The sequence below is a fragment of the Prunus persica genome, chromosome G6 (genome assembly GCF_000346465.2).
Source record: "Prunus persica cultivar Lovell chromosome G6, Prunus_persica_NCBIv2, whole genome shotgun sequence".
In the NCBI taxonomy this organism is placed as follows: Eukaryota; Viridiplantae; Streptophyta; class Magnoliopsida; order Rosales; family Rosaceae; genus Prunus; species Prunus persica.
The window spans coordinates 19902521-19930510 of NC_034014.1; the positions used below are offsets into that span (position 1 = coordinate 19902521).

The following is a 27990-nucleotide window of genomic DNA, read 5'->3' on the forward strand; positions in this document are numbered from 1 at the left end:
TGGGGGATATTTTCTCACTAAAGTTTGATGTAGGGAAGACGGACAACATGCTGCTTCTATACCAAAAGGCTGTGGGCAACTCAGAGCAAATTCTCCTTTAATCTTGTTCAAATTTTGAATTTGCAACTGTAAGGACTGACTGGCAAGTTGTTGTTCAACTCTCTTAAACTTAATTTCTTCTTTAAGAAAATTCAACTGGTTAGTTTTTTGGACAACCTGAAGGGACCTAGAGACAGACTGTTTCTGTAGGGCTTTCAGATTATGCAACTCAGGTTTAGAAAGGAAACTAAACTTAACTTTCTCACCTAACTGGGTAGAAATAACACCGTCGTATTCTACCTGGAAGGGATAAAGCAGACTTATGAAAGGTAATCCTAAGATAACCTCATCAGTAATATTTTTAACTAAGACAAATGAAGTTTTAAAACAAACTTTGTTTTGGCAAATATGGGCTTTAGGCAACTCAAAATTCAATTGGAGAGATTTTCCTGAAGCGGTGCTTAGGGTTTCTCTAGACTTCTGGTAATACTTGGTAGGAATTAGACCTTCCTGAATACAGTTAAGGTCGGCTCCTGAATCAAATAAGGCAACTGTGGTAAACTCAAAATCTTTGACAACTATTGTGACTTTCGAATACCATTTTCGGAAATTGACTTGTTTGATTAGGTTGACAACTGGGGTTTCTTCGTCAGAACCAGAAGGGCTGTCTGACTGGTTACTCGGCACTAAAGGCATTTTGCCTTTTTGAAGACTTGTTAAGTCTTGCCTGATTGTGTGGTTTTCAACCTGCAACTGGTTACTAATCTGCCTTAACTCGGCTAATTCTTGTTTGACTATTTTGACTTCTAACTGGAGGTCTTGTAAGGTGACTTCTTTCTTTTTCTGGGCAAACTTTTCTATAGTAGTGGCTAAACTGACTGGCTGCGGTTTAGGACTACTATGGCTTTCCTGACTGATGACTTTTCGCAATTTTCTCAAATAATCGGACTTTAACTCAGGGTTTTCTACTCGGCTTATCAGGTCGATTAATAACTCTTCTTGTTCTTCCTGTTTTGTAAGAACAAAAATAGATTTTAATCTATTACAGCATTTATCTGTGCAACCAAATTGTATATCAGGGGAACTAGGCTGAGAATCTGAAGATTGTTCAGAATCATACCCAGAACTGGCAACTAAGGTTTCGGGGCTGCTAGTTTCAGAGTCTCGCAACTCTAAAACTTGGATCAACTTTTCTCTTTCAGCTTCTGAGATCTGCAACTGCTTAATGGCATCTTTAACTTTGCACTCAGAGGCATAATGACCAAATTTTTGACATTTAAAACATTTAACTTTGGACTTATCGGTTTTGGGTCGACTTTTCTGGGCTTTTCTGGGGGCTTTAGACCAATTTTTTCTTTTAAAACTTTTCTTTTTCTTATAAAACTCATTGTCACTTTTAACTGCAAAATGTTTTCTTTTAGAGGAAAACCGGCGTTTCCTAAGGTGACTTGGCTTAGACTTGTTTCTTCTAGAGGGCGGCAAACTACTGAGACCATACTGTTCACAGAAGTTTCCTAACTCATACTTGGCTGAATTCCTATCGGACTGTATTTGTTTTCCGATTTTGTAATCAACACACATTTTCATGCCAACTTGATTAATTGTGCTTACAATGTTACCATAAGTTAAACTATCCCAATCAATATGACCTAATTCATTACTGAGGGTAGTTCTGATCTTATGGGCAAATAGGTTTGGTAAACCATTAACAAATTTCTCTTTCCAGAATGGTTGGTTACTATCGTCTCTAAGCATGACTCTAGAGATGAAGACATCCTTATACCATCTGAAATCGGACAACTTTGGGCATCTAAGATTACTCAACTGGTCATGGATCCTAGCAGTTTGATTACTAGGGGTTCCTATGAAGTGGTCGATTATGGTGTAAAACAGGGTGTTGACACCGTCTTCTATACCTTGACCTATTCGTTCGTCAAAGATAGGGTGACCGTCATCATTAAGTTTTACAGCAAAGGTTATACGGCTTTTAGACTCAGGACTCAGATGTTTATCCCACCAACTTCTGAGAGTACCGGTGAAACCAGTGACTAACAGAGGGACAATTTCAGACTGTCTGAAACTGTGATTGGTGATATAACTATTGGCAACCATAGACATATGTTGTAACTTATTGAGGATCTCTTGCTCAGAGAGACCATCAATATTCCATTCATACAATTTGTCGGAAGAAACAGAGAACTGGGTCTGCAGGTTTCTTTCTTCAAATTGAATGTCAGGAGGTGTTGGTCTGGGATACCAATTTTTGGTCAGACTACTGGGGCTGACAAACTTTTCTAATTTCTTAACTTTGGGTTCAACTTGGATTTCTAAAGTTTGAAAGGCTTTTTCAATTTTAGAAATATTGCTTACTTCTGAAGACTCAGACTCAGAGGTATTTTCTACTGCAAAGGCATCTAGTGTTTTAAGACCAGATTTCTCAGTTTTTTCAACTTTGGCAGGGGTCAACTGGGCTAACATGTCTTCTATTTTCTTCATTGTTGGGGTGATCTTAAGAGTCGGGCTAGACCTAAGATCCTGGAACTGGACAATTGGTTTTTCAACTTTCTTTTTAGACTCTACGTCTGTAGAACCTAACTTATCAATTTTAGTTTCTATTGTATCCAACTGTTTTCCTATAACGATTAGACTCTGGTTGGTATAATTATTTTGCTCAAGAATTCTTCTATTACTGTCACTACTTTCAAATGTTTTGAAAGGAGTAGCAGGAATAAGAGTATCTTTATGCTCAATAATTATGGTTTCTACTGGAGGATGGCTAGACTATATATATATATATATATATATAGTCCTAATCTTTTGGACCACAGGAGTCCAAGAGATTGTGGTCACTCACCGTTCACTCAATCTTGAAGTCCTTTTAAGAATAATTGTATATATATATACAGTCCCGATCTCTTGGACCACAGGAGTCCAAGAGATCAGGATTGTATATATATATACAATTATTCTTTTATTCGGATGTTTACACGTTATTATCGTGCAGATGAAATTATAAACATTGAGAAAAGCAGGGAAGGATGGTAGAAAATACATAGCGTCCACATGATAATAACGTCTGGACTTTAGTGGATGGGAAGAGCTTATAAAAGTACATGTGTATGCAATCTGGACTTTGGTGGGTTTTTTAAAAGTCCATAAAATTTCAATTGTATTCAATTATAAATTTTTTGAAGTATAAAAATTCATATGCATTTTAAAAGTCCGTGATTTTGAAGGAATTTATGAAGTAGTTGATTTTAAGGGTATGCTTTAGCCCACAACAAATCCAGCCTTCCCTCACAGATTGGTGGATTTCAGAAAGGGAGCTTCTATAGTGAGTGGAAAGTTATAAGGGGTGTTTTTGAGGGGTATGTAAGAGCCGTTGGATTTCATCCAACGGTGAGTTTTTAAAAGAGGGTGCATGTAGAATCGGGTTGAAATCTAACCCGTTAGAAACCCAACTTCAGTTGAAGATCTTCCCCTCTTTCCCTCTCTGTGAAAAACTCAAGAACACAATCCTCTCTTTTTGAATGTAAAGCAAACCCACAATTAGAAGGATCCAAATCTCCCAAACCTTATAGTTGTTGCCCTGTTTTGATTCTATGGGTCAAGTGAAAACCCCTTCTCTTTTTCATTCAGCTGACAAGATTCCAGATGAAAGCAAAGTAGCATATCTCTTTCTGTAGCTAGACGCCGCAGCAGCAGTTGTTCCTCGATTTTGATAGAGATGGAGTCTCAAATACCAAAGAGTCTTCTGTAATGTCCACTACATTCTCTCAAGCTGACTGACTTCAGAGCTCCCGATTGATTTTGAGAGGTAAGTTCACTTGCTGGATTGATTTTATTGGGTTTGGTTTATTTTTTGTGAGGGTGGGAAATTCGTCATTTGTGGCATCAATAATGCGTCATTTTTGGAATCAATAATGTGTCATTTCCTTATGAATATTCAATATACTTAGTTGATTGTTTTTGGTGGGGGTGGAAAATTATGAAATGTAGGTAAAAGATCCTAAACTTAGGCTTAATGACATTAGGAGTAAGCATTTGGAGAGGATATTTGATGAAGTTCTGTAATTGGTGGTTTGAATTACATTTGTGTTCTTAGTTGAACATGTTGGTTCTAATGTTATTTTTTCCAGATTATTTCACAAGAGATGACGTAACTATTATTAAATTTTGCTTGCGTTTTGTGTAATCGGAAGTTAGGCTATGCGTATTTTGTGTCAATTTGGGTAATGTTTTGTGTAAGTGGAATGCATTGATATGTTGTGATGCAGTAATGACTGATTAATGAATTAATATTTGCTATGCAGTAATATAGAAGTGGATCAATAATATACGTAGATAAAATGTCTGGGGGCTCAGAGAGTGATGAATGTGCAACAGCTAATGGGAGGGTTTATATTCCTGAAGTAAGAAATGAGGAAACACCAGCAGTTGGGATGAAGGTCGACTCGCTTGACCTCGTTTACAATTTCTATAATAGATATGCATTCTTGGCTGGCTTTGGTATTCGACTTCATTCCAGCTTTTGGGGGAAAAATAAGAAAGAGATTTTGAGGAAAGAATTTGTATGTTACAAACAAGGTGCATACATGAGAGATGAAACTCGGGAGAGAAAAAGATAACGGGGAATAAGTAAATGCAATTGCAAAGCTAAGATTGTGGTTGTGAAGACAAATGGGAGCAAGAAGTATACCATCTCTATTTTTGCAGAGGGACACAATCATAAGATGACACCCTTAGAAAGAATGCATTTATTGAGATCACACTGTCATATTTCAGACTCTACAAAAGTACTCACAAAACAGTTGGGTTCAATTAATATTCCCATTCATCAGAAGGTAAGTATTTTCGAGGTGCAATCCGGAGGAATGGATAAAATCAGTTTTATCAAAAAAGATATCTACAATCTTGAATGTAGTGTGAATGTGAAGCTGAGGAACCACGATGTTGAACTAGTGACCGAGTATTTTATGGCTGAACAGAAAAAAAATGAGGCTTTTTATTTCAAGATTGAGGGAGATGGCCATGATAGGTTTAGTCGATGTTTTTGGGTAGATGCAACTTCTAGACGGGCGTATGGGTTTTATGGAGATGTTGTTGTATTCGATACCACATTCAACATGAATCGATACGACTTGACATTTGCACCAATGTTGGGAGTTAATAACCATGGTCAGACAATTGTCTTAGCATGCGCATTTTTGAGCAAGGAAACGACTGAGTCGTTTGTTTGGATGTTTGAGGAGTTTAAGAAAGCCATGCCAGGTGGCGAACCTAAAATGATCATTACAGATCAAGATGCGGCAATGGCCATAGCGATTTCAATAGCCTTCCCGACTACATTTCATCGACTTTGCATATGGCACATCACATCAAAGTTCTCTGTTAAGTTACCACATTCTGCTTATAAGGAGTATTGGCGTGAATTTCAGGAAGCCATATGGGATACTGACAATAAGGATGAGTTTGATGCAAAATGGAATATTGTGGTTATAAAGGCTGGTTTGACTGACCATCCATGGCTAAGTTCAATGTTTGATTTAAGGGAATCTTGGGTTCCAGCCTACGCACGACAATTTTTTGCCGCTGGAATGTCAAGCAGCCAAAGAGCAGAAGGTTCTCATGGTTTTTTCAAGCAATACATATCAAGGAGAAATTCGTTGATGGATTTCATAATACGATTTGAGAGGGCACTTTCTCATCAACGTGAAAAAGAGTTAGTTGCTGATCACGTAGATGCATTTGAAGTGGCTCAATGTATTCTACCGATGCCAATGAACAAACAAATGGCTACCTTGTACACAAGGACAATGTTTCAAAAGTTTGAGCAAGAACTAATACAAAGTACAGCATATTTCCTAGAGCTCAAAACAGAGGATGCTTCTAAAGTTGTCTTTAACGTGAGCGAAAGGAAAAATTGGGAAACAAGAGTGGCAGAAGTCGTATATGTCAAAGATTCTGACCACGCATCGTGTAGCTGCAAAAGATTTAAATTTGTTGGAATTATTTACAAGCACATCCTAGCATTGTTCAGAAGGGACCAGATTGAATATATGCCCGATAAATATATTTTGAAGAGGTGGAAGAAAACTGCGAAATCTAGATTGGTGTCAGATGCAAATGGCAACGAAATTAAAGACTGTGCAGATCCTGGTCTTTTAATAAAGCGGTGTACAATGTCTCGACTTGCTTCAGATGTGGTTGATGATGCATTAATGAGTGACGTAGGATGTGAGCTACTGTCAGAGACTCTAAAAAGTTTGCAGGTGAAGTTGAAGTTGTTGAAGGATGGACCAAGTAATAACGAAGTTGGAGGGTCCAGCTCTCAAACACAATATATGAAAGACCCTAAGAGAGTGAGGTGCAAAGGAAGGTCGAAAGGAGTAACGGGAGCAAAGGAAAAGGCAATGAAGCGAGGGATTAGACACTGTCGAGAGTGTGGACACATTGGTCATGATAGAAGACAATGCCCAAGAAATTTGAACACACCGTAAGATGCTAACACTATTTATAATAACATCTAAAATTTGAATAAGGAAATTTTTTATGTGCTTGTGTTTGATGTTTATGCAGGACATCACCATCGAACAATGACGAATCAACTCCAATAGATCGTAGTGATCCATTATTCGACGAATTTGACAGGATGCACGGACCAACTGAATGATTTATGTTTCTATTAGATGAAATCTGGTTGTTATGAAGATTAATGATCAGGTGAAGTTTTATAGATTCAGTTTTTGATTATTATTGTTTTTTTGTTCATGTCCACCGATGAGGTCTTACTATGTCCACTGGTAATTGAAATGAAAATTTGCTTGGTTTCATTCTTGCATGAAATTTGGACACATGTTAATTTTACGTCTTCTCCCTATTTAGAAATTTTCATAGACATTTGATAAAGTATGAAATTTTGAGTTATTTGAAGAAGCAATGACTTTTACCATGTAAATGGGTAGTTTATGGTGAATTATGTTTTAACAAAGATTCATTGATTATATCACAGGCTAATGCAGCATTTCCAGCAGCCAGCTGTTGTTTCCATTACCAGTAATGATTTCCAGCAATACCCACTTTTTCCGACTGGTTATTAGGGGCACGATTTTGTAAACATTTGTAATTGAAGGATACTTGAAGCACTTTGTTGGAACAGAGCGAATAGAAAGCAGCGTGTAAAAAAGAAAAAGTACATTGCAGCTAATTACATTTCGAACGGTTGGAGAATATTAAAGGGTACACGAACTTACATAACTACTCATAATTCCACACACAAAAGAAAATTTGATTGCAAAACATATTATGTGCTCCCTCTTAGCAATACCACGATCTCCCCAACCAACTGAACAACTGTAGCCACAATCACTCGGTCGTATTGGTCAGCTTCTTCTTAGCAGGTCTCACATGCTTATGGTCACTCATGTCCCTAGTGATATAGACGAAATAAATCTTCAACAATATTTGGAATTTTATTATATATAAATAAACCATAAACCATTCACTAAACAATGTATAGCACATGTTATGTTACTTATGACTCACGTGTCAGTTTTTTTTTTAGAAAAAGTACGCCAGCTCTTTAATGTGAATGGGCATGATAATGAGACTTTACTGATTCCCAGCTTGCTGTGATATTCACTGCTTATTGAATAATATTTCGATATTTGCAAAATATAATGTTAGACAGAAGGAACACATGATGACTTGCAATACATAGTCCCAATAATTATATATGAAGCAAATGAAACTGATATTTATGTTTTATTGAAATGAAAATGACATTAAGGGAATATACTTCTAATTTGTGCAATACCACGATCACCTTCAACCAACTGAACAGCGGTAGCCGCAATCACTTAGTCGTATCGGTCGGCTTCTTCCGAGCAGCTTTGACGTGCTTATACTCATTCATGTCACCACCATCGTCTAGTATCTCTCTCACAGCATCAGGGGAGACATAGTTCCAATCATAACTTGTATGAGTAGTTGCCGCAAATGCTCGGAATTTGTCGAATCCTTCGTTGAATGCCAACTTCAGTTCACTATGGTGCTCTTCGCATCACATATGGTTCATCAAACAACCTTTAATTTCATTATTCATTACTGTATCCAACTCCACAGCTTTCAGCTTCCTTTTATGACTCAGCTTCAAGTACTTGTTCTTTTGGGAGAATGCTTTGTTCACTCTAATATTAAGATCAGCCAAAATTCCCTCGTCTTCAACACATTTCTCGTGCCATGAATTGATCAGTCTGGAATTATAATCCAGCTTGCCACTGACTGCATGTATTGCCTCTAATGGATCATCGGAGTCCCCCACACTCCCAAATGATGTTGAAAAAGGAAGGGGTCGGTGAGTACAATATGGAAATAGAACCTGCGACTCCAATTTGTCATCTTCGATTGTGTTGTTGGCGCCTGAAGAGGTTGACATGCTTGAATAATCCTCTTTGTTTTGGGAGGATGAGGATTGCATATGCAATTTCGTTTGAGAAAGGGAACATAGGTTTATAGACCAACATACCAAAGCTTGTGTGTAGTCAACATATGTACTTTTTTTCAATTTTTAAAAAAAGAGGTGTCAGGTTTTGCTTTTCAAGCATGTCAACCTCACACTCTCCTTACACCACTGATAGTGGTTGAAAGAAACTCAATGGATGTGACATCTAGTTAGTGAACTCAACCAAACTAGTTAGGATTAAACTTAGATTGTATCAGACCAAAAAATAATTTATACATTGTCAACCAAATATTTTTTGGCGGGAACCTTTTTATTGGTATTACTATCACCCCTTTCATAGAAATTCTCCTTCCACACAAGACTCACTCCTCCACCGAATCTGTCTCCATCTACTGAAACTCTCTCCTCCATAGAAACTCACTCCCCCCATAGAATGGATTTACTAACCAAGTTTGATGTGAGCATAATAAACACCCCTCCAAACAAAGACCTCCTTTGAAACGCAAGTGAGTCACCAGACAAGCAATGTCACATTCCTAGACAGAATGACCATTTTGTTGGAAGTTTTGAGTCTGAAAGTGTTCTTGCTTTTTGGAAGGAGAGGCATCTTCAACTTGGTGATGAAATCCAAAGGGCAAAGGCACGTTTGGAATTTGTTGAAGGCCAAATTGAAGATGACAAAAGGCAGGCCAATCTGGATAGGGCGAAGTTGCAGCGCATGAAGCGTAGACACAAACGACTTCGGAGTGTAGCTGTTCAAAAATACAAGAACTCATCTAATGCAGTGGAGTCAAAGAAGTGTGTGATGCAAGCTGGATTCGACTACTTTCGATCCTATGCAAAACTCGTCGTACCCGGGTTTGATTGGTCATCTATTACCGTTTCCGACGTTAACAAATATACTCAGCAAGGGAAGTAACCATTTTGGTTCTCGTGTTTGAGCAGAGGCAAATCAGTGGAATTGGAATTTTCGTTAAACTCTGCTTCAAACCTATGATGCTTACTACTATGGAAGATTTCAACCTTAATATTTTGATGTCTTTAATTACGATAACACAAGATGCAAAGAGCCCATCTACTTCAGCCATATGTTGCTGCCATGTCCATTTTTTTTTTGTCACGTATCAGATTTGGACATGGTTGCATCATATGCAATGTTGCCTTTATTTATTATATGTTAGGACAATGTTTATGGAAAAGCATTTGTGAGTACGTTTGTGACAAGGTTATGGAATTATTATGTACCATTTATATATTATTTTTTGTATTGGTTCATCTCCTACTATTTCTTTCTTTCTTTATATTATATGTTTGTGGAATCCCTCTCAAAGTTAACATATACTGTGAAAAAAATGCAAACTGAATATATAATCACTCATATAGACTAGGACAAATATTCACTAATATTTTAAAATTGCTTCACTTGTGTGAGGTTTTTCAGAAAAAGTATGGCATTATTTTATGTGATTGGACATGATAGAAGATATATTACTGATTCCCAATGCGGCGTCATATGGACAACTTATTGAATACCTCTGACGTGTTAAAAACTCTAGGTGTAGTTGCATGTGGACAACTTATTGAATACCTATGACGTGTTCAAAACTCTAGGTGCAGTTGCATGCGGACAACTTATTGAATACTTCTGAGGTGTTGAAAGCTCTAGGCGTAGTTGCAATGATGGCTTCAAAGCATGTGCAATTATTATATATGTACATTATTATAAGCCACATATTATTTTATATAGGGAAACTAATTCTTGTATTATTACAAATTATATAACGAATATTAAGGAAATATACTTGTTAAAGTGAATTAAGGTTAAGAGGAAAGTAAGTTATGTAAAAATAATTTGGATTTTTTAATTGCGAAACGGATGATTTATAGGTTCCCCTAGTTTTATAACGTCACAAGGAGGCCGGAGTAATTTTCGGGGCATTTTTAGGATTTTCCTACTATTTATTACCTATTTTCAAAGATTTTTGCACTAAAAAAGCAAAAATAATTGTCAGAGGACACCTGGCGCGATCTCAGCCCGTCACATTTCACCACTTGCACAAGTGTACGTCAATCAATATGGCCACATCCTCGCCTTTTACCCTAAATTATTATTTTATTACTTTTCCTTAGAAAATTCATAACTAAATACACAAAAATTAGAGAAATGATCCGAAAATTGCTACGAACTCATTGACACTCCATCTCCCTTGCTGAATTCTCCGATTCATTGTTACGCATTTTAAAAAATTATTTTGAACATTAACGGGAGATGCTTGTTGAAGTAGGTTATTGAAGTTTAAGTTAACAAACATATATACTTAGTGTTAATAGGAAAGTGAGTTATGTAAAATAATTTGGATTTTTTCATTGCAAAACGGATGATTTATAGGTTCCCATAGTTTTATAACGTCACAAGGAGGCTGGAGTAATTTTCGAGGCATTTTTAGGATTTTCCTACTATTTATTACCTATTTTCACAGATTTTTGCACTAAAAAAACCAAAATAATTGCAAGAGGACACCTGGCGCGATCTCAACCCGTCACCTTTCACCACTTGCACAAGTGTACGTCAGTCAACATGGCCACTTCCTTGCATTTTATCATAAATTATTATTTTATTACTTTTTCTTGAAAAATTCATAACTAAATACACAAAAATCCCAATAATGTTCCGAAAATTGCTACGAACTTATTGAGATTTCAGCTTCCTACTGAATTCCCTGTTTCATGGTTATGCTACATTAGTATTTTATTATTATTTATCCTAAATTAATTGAATTATTATGATATTACTTTTTAGGCTATCCATTTGTTAATTATATTTACTCCAACTTTTTTATTAATTTTTATTTTCCGTGCGAATAGGCCATTTCTGGTGCTAATCGGTTTCTCTCTTCTTTAATTTGCTAATTTTTTAATTTTTTATACAAGTCATCCATTGTACAACATCAGGAAAAAATTATTCAACGTCATTCACTCCATATAAGTTTTGCTTAAGAAACGTGTAACCAAATCATTTGGGATATGCTAAGTGGGAAAATGTCATTCCCAAGCACTGGTGAAAAGACACCTATTTACTCCATGCATGACCTTTCGTTTACCAAATATGAAGATTGCAGTTGTGCAAAATATCTGTGTCAGTAAAATGTCATTCATAGCCGTCTATGATGTTAGTAATAATTCCGCTATATAATATATATTATACATTTATATATAAAACGGTTTATGACAGCACAAACACCAGACAAAATAGATTAAAACCCAACATTTAGACAACATTTGTACAACGTAGCCAGCCAACCTAGAACTGAAGAGAAGTAAGTCCACAATGCATAAAAATCATAAAAACATACTACAACTAATTAAAAGGGTATGGATTCACTCGCACAACATACGCACGCATCACCTTGAACCAAAAAATACTCTCACGGTGCCATTTGCATCGATTGCAACAAGTCCAGAAGGCATGATTTATCTTTTCTTCACTAGGCCAGCCTTGAATAACAAAATACCATTCATTGTTGTTACAAGCGCTGCAGTGATTGAACTTAATCTTCCCATAGTCAAACATATCTAGGATATGTCTTGCAACTATTGGTCCGCTTAATCTTCGTGTCAAAGCATTCTTGGTTCCTTTCATATCAATGTTGTTACGTTGATTCAAAGAACCCAAGAATTCTAATGCATCCTCTTTTGACTGACCAATTCCGGACATACCAAGTAGTCCAACTACATATGCCGCTTCCATATGGCCTGCCGTGGCTGCAATGCGCATCCCATACAACGCTTCCACGTTACCCTGCGTGAAAAAAACTTCGAATGCTTCTCTAAATATCGACTCAGGGTTATCGCAAGCCCTGCATTGTTGCAAGAAATGCTGGACCGTAGGTCTGGCACGGTACTAGCTAGGATGGTCTGGGTACTTTGCCATTGAAATGGTGTTCCACACTTGTGGACTGTTTGCCAAAGTATGGAACAATGGGCACACAGATGCCATACGAAAGAGATCTTCCGATGATTGGGTTGCCACGTATAACATCACTTTAAACCAAGCTAACTCCGGGATGAAGGCTTGGGGCATATCCAAATGGAGATGCTTCCTTCTCTTTCCTCCGACTGTAGTGAAATGTTTCGAATTCATTGAAATGTTTTTGGAATGGAACGATTTGAGGAGTGGCAGAGGAGAGAAATGAGAATATTTGGGGTACACGTTTTGTTGTAGCCTCTGTTTATAGTGTTTTGAAAAGGTGTTTTCAGTTGGGGTTTTTCCAAGTTGACCGTTTTTAAAGAAACTGAACCCAACACCCTAAAACTGAAGACAAAAAAAGGGAAAACGTCATAATATTGCATAGAGAGTCAGACAGTCAAAAAGTCAATTAATAACCTATTTGCATAGCCATTTTTGGGATTTTCCCGCTATCAAATTCATTGATACAAATGTGATGGATTACTGACTAGTGACAGAAGGTCCCATCATATACTTTTTCATTTTCCCACACCCAACTACCCCTAGTAATGTTATTAAAATGGAACCAATAATGATGGATTCTTATCCAACTAGTTGCCTTAATGAAATATAAATAAAATAATAAATTTCAAGCTGTGTCCCCTCAATTTTCAGATTAATATTTGGTAGTGAAATATTATATTGCTTTTCGGGGTAAAAGATGTCACAATTCTGACGGTACAGGTGTCCAGATCGTGACCAACCCACCCACACACAGAAAAGAAGGATATAATTCAATTTGGGCAGAGATGAGAGAGAGCTGAGTGAGAAGTTTAGGGTTATGAGTGAAGGGGTATGACTGAGAACTATGAGTGAGAAGGTATGAGTCCGAAGAGGTTTCAGTGAGAAGATCTGAGTGAGAAGAGGTACAACTGAGAAGATTCAACATGTCTTCGTCTTCATCTCCCGCTCAAACAAAGAGGTGTCAGTATTGTGGAGCTACAATGGTGCTTCGGGTTTCAAAATCAGACAAAAATCGAGGGAAGCCATTTTGGAAGTGTCTAACCTCCTATGTAAGTTTTCATTTCAAGAATATGTATGTGGGTCAAAAAAAACCTATGTCTAACTCTGACATAATTATTTTGCATATATGATGCCTGCAATTAGGGAGCCACCAGTTGCAATGGATTCGAATGGGTTGATGTAACCTTCGCTGAAGCAGAACATCAAGCTGACACGTATGATGCTACAGTGCTGAATATGCTGAAGTCCATTAAGGACTTGGTATTAGTTTTATTAGTTGTATCAATTGTTATATTATTTGTTCGTTTAATGATCATTTAAGTGCACGGTTTCAAAGATTGTGAAAGTTCTCCCCAAAAAGACATGTTGCACGCACCACCAATGAGTTTTCAAACTCATTTTGTAATATTTGTTCTTGAAATAGGTGGATTGGCATTGAATTTAAACAAAAGCATTTATTTGTTTGAAACCCAGCAAAAACTTTCCAAGACTTACTTTAAAAAAAGAAAATCATACGAAGACGATAAAATCACAATACAGGGTCAATACGATGCAATAACAAGACAATACAATTTTTTTGAAAATTGCATAATTATTTAGTGTATATAGATTGTTTATTTGCGTATACTTAAAGTTTATTGATTGTTTACTGCATATAAATCGCATGATATTGAATGTTTATTGAAGGTTTATTGATTTTTTACTGCATGTATTTCGCATGTTATTGCTCCGATATTGAATGTTTATTGAAAGTTTATTGATTGTTTACATGTTTATTGAAGGTTTATTGATTATTAAATCCATGTATTTCACATATTATTGAATCGATATTGAATATTTATTGATTGTTTACATGTTTATTGATTGTTAACTGCATGTATTTCGCATGTTATTGAACCGATATTGAATGGTTATTGAAGGTTTATTGATTGTTTGCTCAATGTATATCGAATGTTATTGCTCCAATATTAGATGTTTATTGGGGGCACAAGTACCACTCAAGTAAGATTTAAGGGGGGAAACAGACCTTATTCTTTCTTTTAGTAGGAAGACAACTGTTAAGTTTAATTTCCTATTGAATACGACTTCCTTATGGTTGGTGTAATTGGGGACTGATGTATATTGCATGTCTATTGTGTGTATATTGCATGTCTATTGTGTGTATATTGAATATCTATTGTGTGTATATTGTTTGTCTGTTGTGTGTATATTGCTTGTCTGTTGCCTGTGTATTGTCGTTTATTTCCTTCGTAAGCAATAAACAATCAATACACATACAATAAATATAAGATATACACGCAATAGAGAAGCAATATAGACGCAACAGACATGCAATATAGATGCACCAATATACATTACTTTTATGTTACTGAGCTGCCCAAAACCAATAAAAAAAAATCAACGAATTTATTAACCGATTATAAAGAAGAGAAGGATTCAAACCCGAGGGGCGGTATGGAGCCAATAGGGAGTTTTTATAGCATTGCACCTGGAGATATTTTTTCATGTATTTCTATAAAGAAGGCATGGTTGAATAAAACATTGGAGGCGAGGCCATAGCCGCTGATTATGTACCTTATTAAGATGCAACCCATTGCGATTAATGGTGGCTTGCATAAACGATGACATATCACTTTGCAATGATGTAATACACTTAAAAAGCCATCTTCAAATCCCAATTCACACAATGCAGTCTTTAAATCCCAATTCAATGCAGTTTGGTTAAGGTTATGTAAATGTCGTGAAGGAGTTAGGCTAATATTACACAGAAGTTTGTTTCATTAAATAAAAAAATACTTTACGGAACCATAGGCACATTCTATGTATGGGAATGACATGTGTCTAACTTCAAAAACTCATCTGCCTATCCATTTAGATTGCCTACGTGCAATAGATTTACAGATCCATTTACTTTTCTCCTCACCAAGCCTCAGCATCTCCATTTCAGTTTCTTCATTTTTCTGTCTATGCTCTGCATCCAACTCCATATACATTTAGGACAATATCAGAATAAACGTAGCGTAGTATCACACTAATCAAAATAAAAGCATGCATCCGCTATAATATTTGCCACTATTTTGGTTCTAATTGTTATTGTCCAATAACTTAAACCTCAATTTATGTACAAAAATACACTAAGATTGAGAAAGACGAAGAAGAATAGAGGAGCAGAGGTAGAATTCGAAAAGGACCCGTAGGTCTCTATTGTGTATTTACATGAGTTTGAAATTGGACATTCCCAAAACCTATTTAATCATCATGTACCTAAACCAAGTTCAACCCATATCATGGCATGTAAGCATCTCCCCGTGTTATCTCTGCAGCCAGTTTCAACCGAAAAAGGGCATGTTCTGCGATGTGCAAGTAGCTAACGGAATCTCAGCGCTCAAAAGCTCAATGTACTTCAACATGAACATGCCACAATCGCCTCTGAAGCAAAACAAGAACTCAATCAATTCAACTAATGACATTATAACGTAATTGACAATTTAAAGTAATAAAATTAAATAAAAAGTTGTGCTTACTGATTAGACTGTTGTGGAACATCCACACGCTCTATTGGCCACGGACACCACCAATCTCGGCTGCAATTGTTTGCGTAAACGCCTTCTTCATAAAAGTCGATGGTGTTGAGAAGATTTGGAATCGTAATTGAAAGCGGGGCGGGTTCTTCCTTTAAGATCTCATCTGGAATAAGTGAAACCTTTGACTCGTACACATTGATTTCACACAAAACCAGATCAATCATTACAGCCACCCAATGCTTGTACTTCGTCAACATACAAGGGGCATACACCTTATATGCGTTCTGCCAATCCATCCCACACGCCGGAACCTTGCCATTTACAACGTTCAGTAAACTGTTTCTAATTTTCCACCCAACCTGCTCTTTTTTTTTTATTATCCGCAAAGCAAGTACGAATATGATTCTGTCAAATAGAAAACAATCAATAGTTAAACACCTCCACAAAGCAAGTATGGATAATTTGTAATTATTAACAGCACTTGGTCAAGGCCCATGACATATCATAAAAAATACATCGGTCGTTGTCCAGTCCGATATTTCTACTTCCTCCAACTCTTGTTGTCGCTTCCGGATGAGATACAACCCCAAATCAATGTGCTGCAACATGTTTTTCTTGTCAATCTCATAATCTATGTACATTAAAACAAATGCATAATCAATTAAACTTACATCTCCTTTCAGCCAACCATCAGCTTTGACGAGGGAAGCGAAGAATTCAATATCAGCTTCCACGTTGCCAAATTGCATCACCAAACTATGAATATAAAAAAGTTTTAGAACACAACAATTAAAAAATATATACACTCATGCCTTCTATCTCAAAAAACAAGGGACTTACTTTGGGTTATTGCGCCATTCCCAACAAAGTTTTAGCAATTTCACCAGATCATCATGCGGAATCGCCTTCATTAGGTCTAACGTCTGAAGTCCGGTTGTCTCTGCCAGAGTTTTTGGAACCAATTCACTACCTTCAATGATCTTCCACATAGGAATGATCCTCTTCCTCTTCCGTAATTGGACCCCTTGTTCCACAGCTTTACCTTTATCATTCAACCAAATGTTCAACTGAGATAGCACAGCTGTAGGTTGATCCAAATCAATGTCCCCGACAGTAAACTTAACCTTTGTCCCCTCCGTGCTCTCGCCAATGTCATCGCCAAGCAACATAACTTCATTATCTTCTTTCTCACATTGGTTTCTTTGCACTTCCTTTTCCTCACTGTTTGCCTTTTCACTTCCTTACCCTCCCTTCTTTTTCTTTGCGGATCCTCTCCCTCACTGCTTTTTCTTTGCAGTTCCTCTCCCTTACTGCTTTTTCTTTGCAGTTCCTCTCCCTTACTGCTTTTTCTTTTCACTTCCTCTCCCTCACTGCTCTTTCTTTGCGCTTCCTCTCCCTTGCTGCTTTTTATTTTCACTTGCTCTCCTTCACTTCTTTTCCTTTGAGCTTCCTCTACCTCACTTGGTTTTCCTTACACTTCACCCCCTTCAATCCCCTCCTCTTCCTTTTCCTCTCCCTCATTTCTATTACTTGGCCCTTCACCCCCTTCAATCCCTTCATCTTCCTTTTCCTCTCCCTCATTTCTGTTACTTGGCCCTTCATCCCATTGAATGTCATCCATTTCCTCACTTCCCTTAAATAGATGTGAGATGACACAACGATTTGTCCTCTCTTTCAGTAAAGCTAGGTCCCTCCTTACTTCCTTCTCAAACTGAGGACCTAAACAGTGGTCCAAAAGTTTTTCCATCCGTATGACCTTTAACTCAAGGACGTCTTTTTCCCGCTTTACTTGAAACAACTCAGACCTCAACAAGCTTACCACCTTGTTCAACTCATCAAGGTCAGCACATGAAGAAGGAATTGACTCTGCCGAGACAACAGCAGGGCGATACTGTGGCCAACTCCAATATGGTTGTCTCATTTCCTCTTCACTCGGACATAGCGCTCGCAACTGAACTGACTGTTTTAGAATACAGACAAGAGTCATATTCAATCATTCTACTTCATAATTTCATTGAATCTTATAAATAGTTCTAAGGGCTGCAAACCAAACCTCTTTGCTCTGGAAAAAATAATTGTTCAACTTTCTCATCTCGGGAACAGACGTAGTAGTTCTCCATGGCAAAATACGCGGGACAGCTGTTGGATCAACAACCTTGCAGTAATTCAAGTCCGCCATTCTAGGAATTAATTCATATACCCAAATCTACACAATTTACAGGACAAAAGTCATTATTTAATTTTAAAGTCCACAAAACATAATTGACATGAACATTATTACCATGTACCTGGAAAGCATACGTGAAACCTTTAAAACTTCATCCATCCCTTTGCGCTTCACCATGCTTATCCTTCTTGCCCTTCTCATTTCTCCGGCTTATTCCCGTTACCTTACTTTTCCCCTTCCCTCTTCCCTCTTCATTTTCAGAGCTTTTTACATACTTTGTTGGTGCAGAAAATAGACTGTCTTGGGTTTTGTCAAAGGACACCGAACCCCACGGATACCTGTTGAACGCATCCAAGTCCTTTACAAGGGTCAGGTAATTTAGATTGATGTTCAAATGTTTGTCCCTTCCCAAAACCACTAACTCAGCAAAGTAAACAAGAGCTAGCTTGTAGATGTCATCTTCGTCTGTGCACCTCAGAATGCTTCTTCTAAGGCATTACATGTAATTCCTTCGTCTATAAAATATCTTTTCTGAAGTCTAATTTCATCACTCTCTCCACTGGAAACTTCAGGCACTTCCCCAAAACGAAGCCCTGTGATCAAACAAAAATCCTGACGAGTGAACTGAGCAACGTCACACCCTATTAAGAAACTCAGTCCATCCAAGTCTTTCACACCCTGCCCCTCTACTCTACGCAACACAACCCCATGCACAATCTGCCCGCTAAACTGAATCTTATCTATATTTAGAAGATGGCCAAAGCATGATGTCTTGAATTGTTCTAATTGTTCCGCACTCAACTTCGCTCGAATTGCAGCTAGAGATGAATTTGCATGTGAGCAGTTGTTCACCCGTGACGAATATGCCTCTGACTCTGGCCATACCAGCTCCACGTTGGATCCCATTTCCTGAAATATAAGATGAAATAACGTGAACACATATACTACCACGTATTTGCACAATCACATTAGTATTTACACAACTAGTCAACCAGGCATATTATAAATTTTACAAAGTACATGAGCATAGGGATTACTGATCACAGGCTTTAACATCATCAAAGCAATATGACAAATTTTGTGCAAATACTTGTTAATGCAATGATTATGTGAATTACAAATAATTTCATGTGTTTTATTTATGGATCCAAACTCTAATCAATGGTTGATGCATGAGTAAGTATGAGTGCAATCTAGGCAAGTTCTGCACTTCACACACATGACAATTATTGTCATCTCATACACAACACAAAATAAATAAATCAGAAATATAGTGGAAGGAAGCAAAGCAAAGCATCTATTCTGCTATCTGCTTGCTAAGCAATTGCCACATCCTTCTTTCTTTCTAGCTTTTTCTTCAGTCAGCCACAATCGTCATAGATCAACCTTTATTTCAAATGCTTTGCACTTTTATTCATGAGTTTATTATTATCTGTTCTCATTTCTCATAGGCAAATTTAGTAACAAATGAAATAACATTTATTTCAAAAAATATATAAATTCTAGCGCCAGAGAGGTACTCTGCACTCTGCACTGCTTCAAATGTGGAAGGTTTTGAGGGCCTCCTCCAATTCAACACCATTATCTTATTCATATCATTACTAACATGTTATTGAGATGTTATTGACATGTGATTCACTTGATTTTCATTCATTTTTTAACTTATACCCAAGCAAAAATTAACATGCAAGACTAGGACAAAGAAGAGATGCCAAATCCAACAACATTGATGGTACAAATTGGGGAAAACCGTTACTCTAACCCTAAACTCAAATTCCATAAATTACTCATCAAATGCTTTGCACTTCTATTCATGAGTTTATTATTATTATCTGTTCTCATGTTTCTCAGGCAAATTTAGTAACAAAGGAAATCATATTTATTTCAAAAAATATATATATTCTAGCGCCAGAGAGATAATCTGCACTATGCACTGCTTCAAATGTGGAAGGTTTTGAGAGCCTCCTCCAATTCAACACCATTATCTTATTCACATCATTATTGACATGTTATTCACTTGTTATTGACTTGATTTTCATTCTTTTTTTAACATATACCCAAGCAAAAATTAACATGCAACTGAAGCACAAAGAAGAGATGCCAAATCCAACAAAATTGATGGTACAAATTGGGAAAAACCATTACTCTAACCCTAAACTCAAATTCCATAAATTACTCACCAAATGCTGGTTATTGAACAATCGCAAGGTGTCTATGCGGGGTCTTTGTGTTGCTTTGCTCCACAAATGGAACCTACCACTTCCAACGAATACGGCTTCTCTCCTTCTCCTTCCACTGCTTCGCCCCTTCACTATTTCGGAATCCACACCTTTGCCCCTTCTACTCAAAATAAATACTTTTTCAGGGTCTGGAGAACGGAGTGGCTTCAACCGTTGCCTTCAACCATCGTTAACCGTTGCGTTCAACCGTTTCTCAGAGCTATGGGTTTTAGAGAGATGAGTTGTTTCTGTTCAAACTTCGAACTTGCCTCTTCTTCTTCTTTTTCGGACATGCTGGATATTCAATTCGGGTTTGGGTTCCTCACCTACCCGATTTTAAAACTTTATCTCAATTCTCCCCAACCCTTGGATTGATCTGATGGCTATAAAGTGAACCCCTTATAACTTTCCACTCATTATAGTCTGAGCGTTTCAGAAAACTCACCTATGTTCCTCTTCTTAGAGGTGAGTATGGTTCAGTTTGGTTTGCTTCACCTTGGAACCGAAAATCGGCTTTGGGTACTACTATGGGAGCCAAAGCCCAACAAAGAGCAAAAACAACGGCATATTCTAGCAGTCAAATCCTCATATCATATCGAATGACCCAGCCCAACATGCACCCATTTGGTAAAGATATTTCTCTCCCATGCAATCAGAGCAATACAACCAAACAGAGGAAAAAGTATCAAATCCCCAAAACAACGGAAGGATCTATGACCACACAAAGAAATATCAAAACAAAACAACTCCAGAAAGGAAAAAGAAAAAAAAAAAGAAAAAAAAAAGACCCTTAGGACGAGAAACATTTACATGAAACATGAATAGTATTATTTTGTTATTATTGGTCAATCACGGTATGTTACACGTGATAACTTTTCCACGTGACAAACTATAATTGACTGAAAATAATAAAACAGTATTATCCCGTTTCATACAAGTTTTTCTGCCTTAGGATCCATGAATCATCATTTGAGGTCCCAGCTGTCCATCTTGCAGAAGTACTTTGACAGCCTACCCAACCCCATTTCATTCTTGGAGACGATTATCCACTACAATGAAGCATTCAATTCAAAGTGCATAAAATAAAGACCTACTTGCTCATTCTGCATCAATCGTTTGCCTTATTTGCTAAAAGCTGGCTCTGTTTTTTTGGGTATAAAAGCTGGTTTTTCTTTGAGTCAAGATGAAGGACAAAAAGGGTAGATAGATTCAGACAAAACCCAAAATTTGCATTATGAATTTGGATACAGAAATGAAAGCATCGTGGGTGTCGTAATTGTTGACGCACTAGTTCCCACCCACAAAACAACCTGTGGACTCTTGACTTGAGGCGGCTCTCTCAGCCAATTGGCTTCTGCTGCCTCCTCTTCTCACAACATAATAACCCTTTAATTTTTTGACACCAGGAAGAGAGAGAAACAAAGAATCCAGACACCCCTTTTTTTAAAAGGGAATTCATCAAAATCATACATGCATATTGCCAAAGAGAAAAGGGTAAGAGCCATCTCACACCCATAGTTTTTTTGGACCAATTCACACACACACACCTCTGCCCAACTGCCTCAAAATTTCAATGTCTCCTCTGTTTCCACTCATCCTCCTTCACATAACCGTGGCCGCCGCGCAACTCCGGCCCGGCCATTACTTGAAAACGTGCCCGGGAGCTGAATTTGTGGTCCGGGATGTCATGGAGAAGGCTCTGATTAGAGAGCCAAGGAGCCTTGCCTCTGTCATGCGCTTCCAATTCCATGACTGCTTTGTTAATGTAAGTAAACACTATCTTGTCCTATCCAAGTAAAATTTTATATTTCCCAATACTTATTATATATATTTTTTATAAATATTTTGCAGAGGCCTTTGTGTTAATGATTTCTGGTTTGTACCTTTGTGTTAATGATTTAACTTGTATACTTAATAGGGTTGTGATGCTTCTATGTTACTTGATGACACAACCACCATGCTCGGAGAAAAACTTTCCCTTTCAAATATAAATTCACTAAGATCTTATGAAGTTGTTGATGAAGCCAAGGAAGCCTTGGAGAAGGTCTGCCCTGGAGTTGTTTCATGCGCAGATATCATAATCATGGCCTCTAGAGATGCTGTTGCCCTGGTATTAAACTCTCTTTATCTATACAATATATCACCTTTCAAAACAGAGCGGTAGGACTGGTAGTTTTTAAGTGCTTACACACAATTACTGAAACCAGTTGATTGACCCAAGTTCATCAAAATGGGATTGCCTGTAGAGAGAGAGAGAGAGAGAGAGAGAGAGAGAGAGAGAGAGAGAATAACAATCTGTCATTAAAGGATGAAAAGGGTAAAACTGTGGAAAGATAATTGATGGGTTATAAACTCTTTTTTATTTTCCCAAATCAAATTCCAACATCACTTGGTCTTGGTTAGAAAGAACAGTTCAGCTTAGGGGTGAAGTAGGCCAAACTTGAAGAATTGTATGTCAACTGTAGATTTTGTATCATGCCATGACATTTGTACTTTCTGTTGTAGAAAATTAATGTATAAAGAAAAATTGTGAATGGAGTATAATTATTTTCTTAATCAGACTGGAGGACCCAATTGGGAAGTGAAGCTAGGAAGATTGGATAGCTTAACAGCTAGCCAAGAAGCCTCAGACAACATTATGCCAAGTCCAAGAGCCAATGCAAGCCTTCTCATTGACCTGTTTGGAAAATTTAATCTATCTGTCAAGGACCTCGTTGCCCTTTCTGGGTCACACTCCATTGGCCAAGGTCGGTGCTTTTCCATCATGTTTCGGCTGTACAACCAATCAGGCACAGGCAGGCCAGACCCGGCCTTGGAACCGAAGTTTAGAGAAAAGCTAAACAAGCTTTGCCCGCTAAACGTGGACCAGAATGTGACCGGAGACCTTGATGCTACACCTTTTGTATTTGATAACCAGTACTTCAAGGACTTGGTTGCAGGGAGAGGGTTTCTGAATTCAGATCAAACACTTTTCACATTTCCACAAACAAGGAAATTTGTGAAGCAGTTTAGCATTAACCAAAGCGAATTTTTCGAGGCCTTTGTTGAAGGGATGATAAAGATGGGTGACTTGCAGTTGGAGCAGCCTGGGGAGATAAGAAGAAATTGTAGGGTGGCCAACAGTCGTTCTGTCAACACATTTTGAGAGTCTTGAAGGGATGGGACTTGAACAGATATTAGAAAGAATACACATTGTCCCATAGCATCAATGTAATTGAGCCTGATTTGTATAATATGGACGGTTTAATTTGGTTGGAATATATATGAAAATAGTATCTATATAGTCAACAGAACTTTTTATTCTCAATAGTAAACAGAACTTTGTTTCTTTTTTTTTTTTAGTTCCAAAACCACCACCTCAGAGCCATGAACTCTCACAAAGACAGCTTACTAGTGATCTCTTCATATGTAATGTTGGAAGCAGAATTTAAAAGAGAAACAAGCTAATTGTATGTGCACAAACTTTTGGTTCTATTCATTTTACACAAAAGAAATCCAATTGTGATGGTATGAGCAAAATCAGGAATCAAGATACTAGTTATAGAAGTATCTGAATACATTAAGATGTGCTTTGAAAAGCAAAGGAACTTTTGTGTACTTAATCCGTAAGCTGATCGGTTGCCCTTTGTACTGAGCTTCATGATTTGTGGGTACCAAGTTGGCTATGCACATTCTTTTTGTTGAATCTGTGTAAAATCTCAAGCAATTGGAGTGTTCTATGAACCTGATGCAGCACACACTAAGCAGAAATGCAGCACACAGTCAGAAAGCACTACATTCAACCCAAAGAAAATCAACTAAAGATATAAGAGATGGATAGGCTTCCTTATTATTAAATAAAGAAAACAAGAACACGTCATAGAACAATCAAAGAGATCTCAATAAAGAAAGTTCAACAAGAAACTATGCACACTTCGAAAATTCCAATTCCCATAATTTGGATTGGTAAGAAAGTATTTTTTTTTTAACTATACCAAATTCACCCAATGTGCATAATCATGAAACGGATATAGCTAATGATTAAGCTATCTTGGATATATATTTCATCACATTCAATTAATATTATGGTCACACATTCCCTCGTTCCGTCGAGATTCTCTCAAACATTATAGTCACACTATTAAATATATATATTTTAAATAAAGAAAGATAAGGGTGTCTTTCTATCCATCTATAGTAAGATAACAAATAATAGAAAAAGGAAATATTGATTTGTAAATCTTGTACTTTTGTCTAAATGATGTTTCAGTTGAATACAATAATCTTGTAAAAGAAGAATCTGCACTCAAGGAAAGTAAACCGAAAGTGTTTGAAGTCAGATGTGCACAGATGTTGAATGTGTCCCCAACCCCACCATGGGTGATATGGGGGAAGCTTATTACTGTTATGAATTGGAAAGTCAAGAACCAGAGACTTTCGAATTTGGCAATAGAGTAAGTTGGGTCTGCGAGCATATCAGTCTTGAATGGACCACTCGAGCCATTATGTGTGTGCCCCATTTGTCCAAAGACAAAAATTTACTTTCAACTTTAGTATATAACCCTTCTTCTTTTCTTTATTATGTGCGCCCCTATTCTTTTTGTAGCTTTTAAGTTTGAAGTTTATTGCTTGAGTTGTTTTTCATTGGACTTTGAAAGAACACCTTTTGCTTTCTTACTTAAGTATTTTTCTTAGTATGGTTGTCCTAATATTTAAGAGCTAAACCCTAAGCAAAGCAAGTGTAGACTGCAAATGTTTGTTAATGAGACTTTAAAATTTTAATTTTAAACAAATATGACTGATCGAATAATGTATAGAAGTGTTTTTGAGTGAATGATGGGATCAACTAGCTATCAGTCTATAATGACTCTAACTAGTTAAAGTTGGAAGATATCTCAAGTTTGAGTCTTCTTTACCTCATTCTGAAAAAGTAAATGACGGATAATAAGATAAGTTGAAAATAAAACTTTCTGAAAATGACACCTAAATTTTCATATGATGAATGAATCTATGAGTGTTCGCTATCAAGTTGAAGAAAGTTTGCAGTATCCACATTAAGAAGCTTTTTCAATTCAACTGTACCCATTCATCCTTTTCAGTAACCTTTTTCCTATTACCAAATGCCATACGCCCACCCCACTCTTTCTGCTCTTTGGACAAAGAGGGGCTCAATTCCCAAATATACCCTCACTAGAGAGATGGTGCAGGGTGGGGTCGCCATTGGAGAGAGAGAGAGAGAAGATCTTTGGGCGGCGGGGAAGGGATGAGGTGGCTGGGTAGCGGTCGGATATGTGAGGAGGAAGAATTTGTGTTCACGACATTAACCCAATATGACCACTGTTCTTAATAGTTGTTGACGCATGTTTTAAGTTAAAAGTGCTCTTAAGTGGCGTGCCACATATCAAAAAGTTAAGGGTGGACACAAGGCATTTGATAATAGGAAAAATCAACTCCCTGAGAATCACGGCCTTTGAAAATTGCAATATTAGTACTTCTCAGTCGTGTCAGCCTTACGAATGCGATTGGAGGGAGACCCCTATTTCTCTGGTATTATGCCCTTGCAACTATGACACTAATTGGTTCATTGAATATGAAATGCAGGATAGCCGCTGCTAACTAAATTCACATTATTTTCGTATAGAAACAACGGCACCAGGACGGCTTTTAGAGGGCCCTCTATTGACAGTGAGATAAACGGTTTTGGAGTGGCTGACCACAATAGCCATTGCATATCATTAGGAGCAAAATATAAGAGAGGGAACATCAACCCCAAAAAGAAGGAAGTTTTATTTACCCTTCCAAACCACAAACTTTTACACACATATATGAATGTTTAATATGAGCATGTCTTACATGATATACATTCATTGCTTTTCTTTTAAATTTTTTTAAAAAAAAAAAAGAAAAAAAATGAAAAAAGGAATTCATTGATAACAATTAAGAGGATGCATACAACAATATCATCTTGTACAACTAGCTCAAGAAGCTCTTCAATCCAAGTTGCAATAGAATTACAATTAAGTGTTAGAAGATGAGCTACTTGATTGCACCTTCTAGACTTAATGAAACAATAATTAACATAATCAAATTGTTGCAGACTCCTCTTAATATCATCAATGAGAAGCCCATCTGATACCAATGACTCTTTTTCACCATTCTTTAAGTCATTTACCACTACTTGCAAATCAAACTCAACCAATATGCAAAAACTAAAATGTCTAGCATGAGTAGGCCAAAGTTTCCTATAATATGTCATACTCTAAGTTATATTTAGTTTACATAACTTCCCACAGTTTATAAAATTTTGAGTAAATGCACAATCTCTAATAAGATCCCAACATCACATGTGTTTTTCTTTAATTTCTGCTTTTTTGTTCTCACGTTCAAAGTATGTGTTGATTAATGAACACAAGAGTGAGGTGGCTGGCACTTCGTGCAGTGCAGACTTCAAATGGCTTAGAAATTTTTGTTTCAACCCATAAATAGTCAAAATAATAATGGCCATCAAAATCAAAACATCTCTTTTTTTCTTATATATAGAAATTATAGGATTGCATTCTTAATTCAACCAAAAAAGTCACTAGTCATAAAAGGGTCAATGCAAACTAGCTACAAATGGCTATTACAATAACGGAGCGGTCTACCATCAAAATTAAGACAATCTGGTGCGCTTCCACTAATGATCACGCAGGATTGAAGAAACTCTTGCATAGGCATCCCAACTAAGATTGCATACTCAAAATAATCAAAACGTAATAAAGCTTTTAAAAACCAAGCCATAACAATACGAATAAAACTCTCACAAAGGAGAGATGAAAAGCTCTCACAAATGAGAGGTGAAAAGCTCTTACAAAGGAGAGTTGAAAAGCTCTCACAAAGGAGAGGTGAAAACTACACAGAAAACCAAAAGAGTCTCTATGACTTATTCTGAACATAAAGAAACCGCAAAAAGGATGGTGGTGGAGATTCGACATTGAAATGCAGGTGGAGATCCGACGTCGAGACGGAGCTGCCTGTGATTGTTGGAAGAAAATCATAACAAAACGAAGACAAATAGGAAAAACCTTTTGTCTCTGAAAATGAGGGAAGAAGAGAGGGAGTAAGAGAATATGGGAAAGAGGAGGAAGAACAATGGCTTCCTCCCCCCTAAAAGGTAAAAACGACTCTAGAATGGTTTTTTGGGAGCAAAATCAAAACATCTCTAATTATGCCATAAACTCAACCGTTTGAAATTAGGGAGATTCACTATTATACCCAATATGGGGGCCCAAATTATAAAAATATCCTATATAAAATGGACTTTAGAAACACACCTAAAGCCCATTTACAACATAACAAAAAAGCTTTTAACTTCTTATAAATTACAAAACTGCCATCAATTTCTTAAAACAAGCCCAACCCCAAAATCTCATAAAAATACTCAAAGCACTCAATAGGGCATCAAAGTAATTTAATAATCAATATTAAATTCAATAAGGCCAGCTATCATTTTTTGGGTCTTTTTTGGGTTTGTTTATAGGAATTCAATTGTGTAGGGTTTATTTATAATATTAGTGCTAGAAATGGGTATATCACTAAATATCTCTTAAAATTAATTGCATTCCATCTTGCCAAAAATCAGAAAAAGA

At 37.0% G+C, this 27990-nt stretch overlaps 2 protein-coding genes across 2 annotated transcripts; both read left to right on the forward strand.

Moving 5' to 3' along the window:
* On the forward strand, positions 4914-6712 carry LOC109949720 (protein FAR1-RELATED SEQUENCE 5-like). Its single transcript, XM_020565830.1, has 3 exons — positions 4914-5802; positions 5896-6535; positions 6619-6712. The coding sequence occupies exons 1-3, from the start codon at positions 4914-4916 to the stop codon at positions 6710-6712; spliced, it is 1623 nt and encodes a 540-aa protein (XP_020421419.1).
* LOC18775243 (peroxidase 17) lies at positions 21567-23641 on the forward strand. Its single transcript, XM_007205503.2, has 3 exons — positions 21567-22148; positions 22302-22493; positions 22944-23641. The coding sequence occupies exons 1-3, from the start codon at positions 21957-21959 to the stop codon at positions 23526-23528; spliced, it is 969 nt and encodes a 322-aa protein (XP_007205565.1). The 5' UTR covers positions 21567-21956; the 3' UTR covers positions 23529-23641.

Coding starts and splice junctions, on each gene's coding strand:
- LOC109949720 (XM_020565830.1), top strand. CDS start 4,914: ATGGATAAAATCAGTTTTATCAAAAAAGATATCTACAATCTTGAATGT. Junction 5,803..5,895: donor TGCATTTGAAGTGGCTCAAT/GTATTCTACCGA, acceptor TACAAAGTACAG/CATATTTCCTAGAGCTCAAA. Junction 6,536..6,618: donor CCAAGAAATTTGAACACACC/GTAAGATGCTAA, acceptor ATGTTTATGCAG/GACATCACCATCGAACAATG.
- LOC18775243 (XM_007205503.2), top strand. CDS start 21,957: ATGTCTCCTCTGTTTCCACTCATCCTCCTTCACATAACCGTGGCCGCC. Junction 22,149..22,301: donor TCCATGACTGCTTTGTTAAT/GTAAGTAAACAC, acceptor TATACTTAATAG/GGTTGTGATGCTTCTATGTT. Junction 22,494..22,943: donor CTAGAGATGCTGTTGCCCTG/GTATTAAACTCT, acceptor TTTCTTAATCAG/ACTGGAGGACCCAATTGGGA.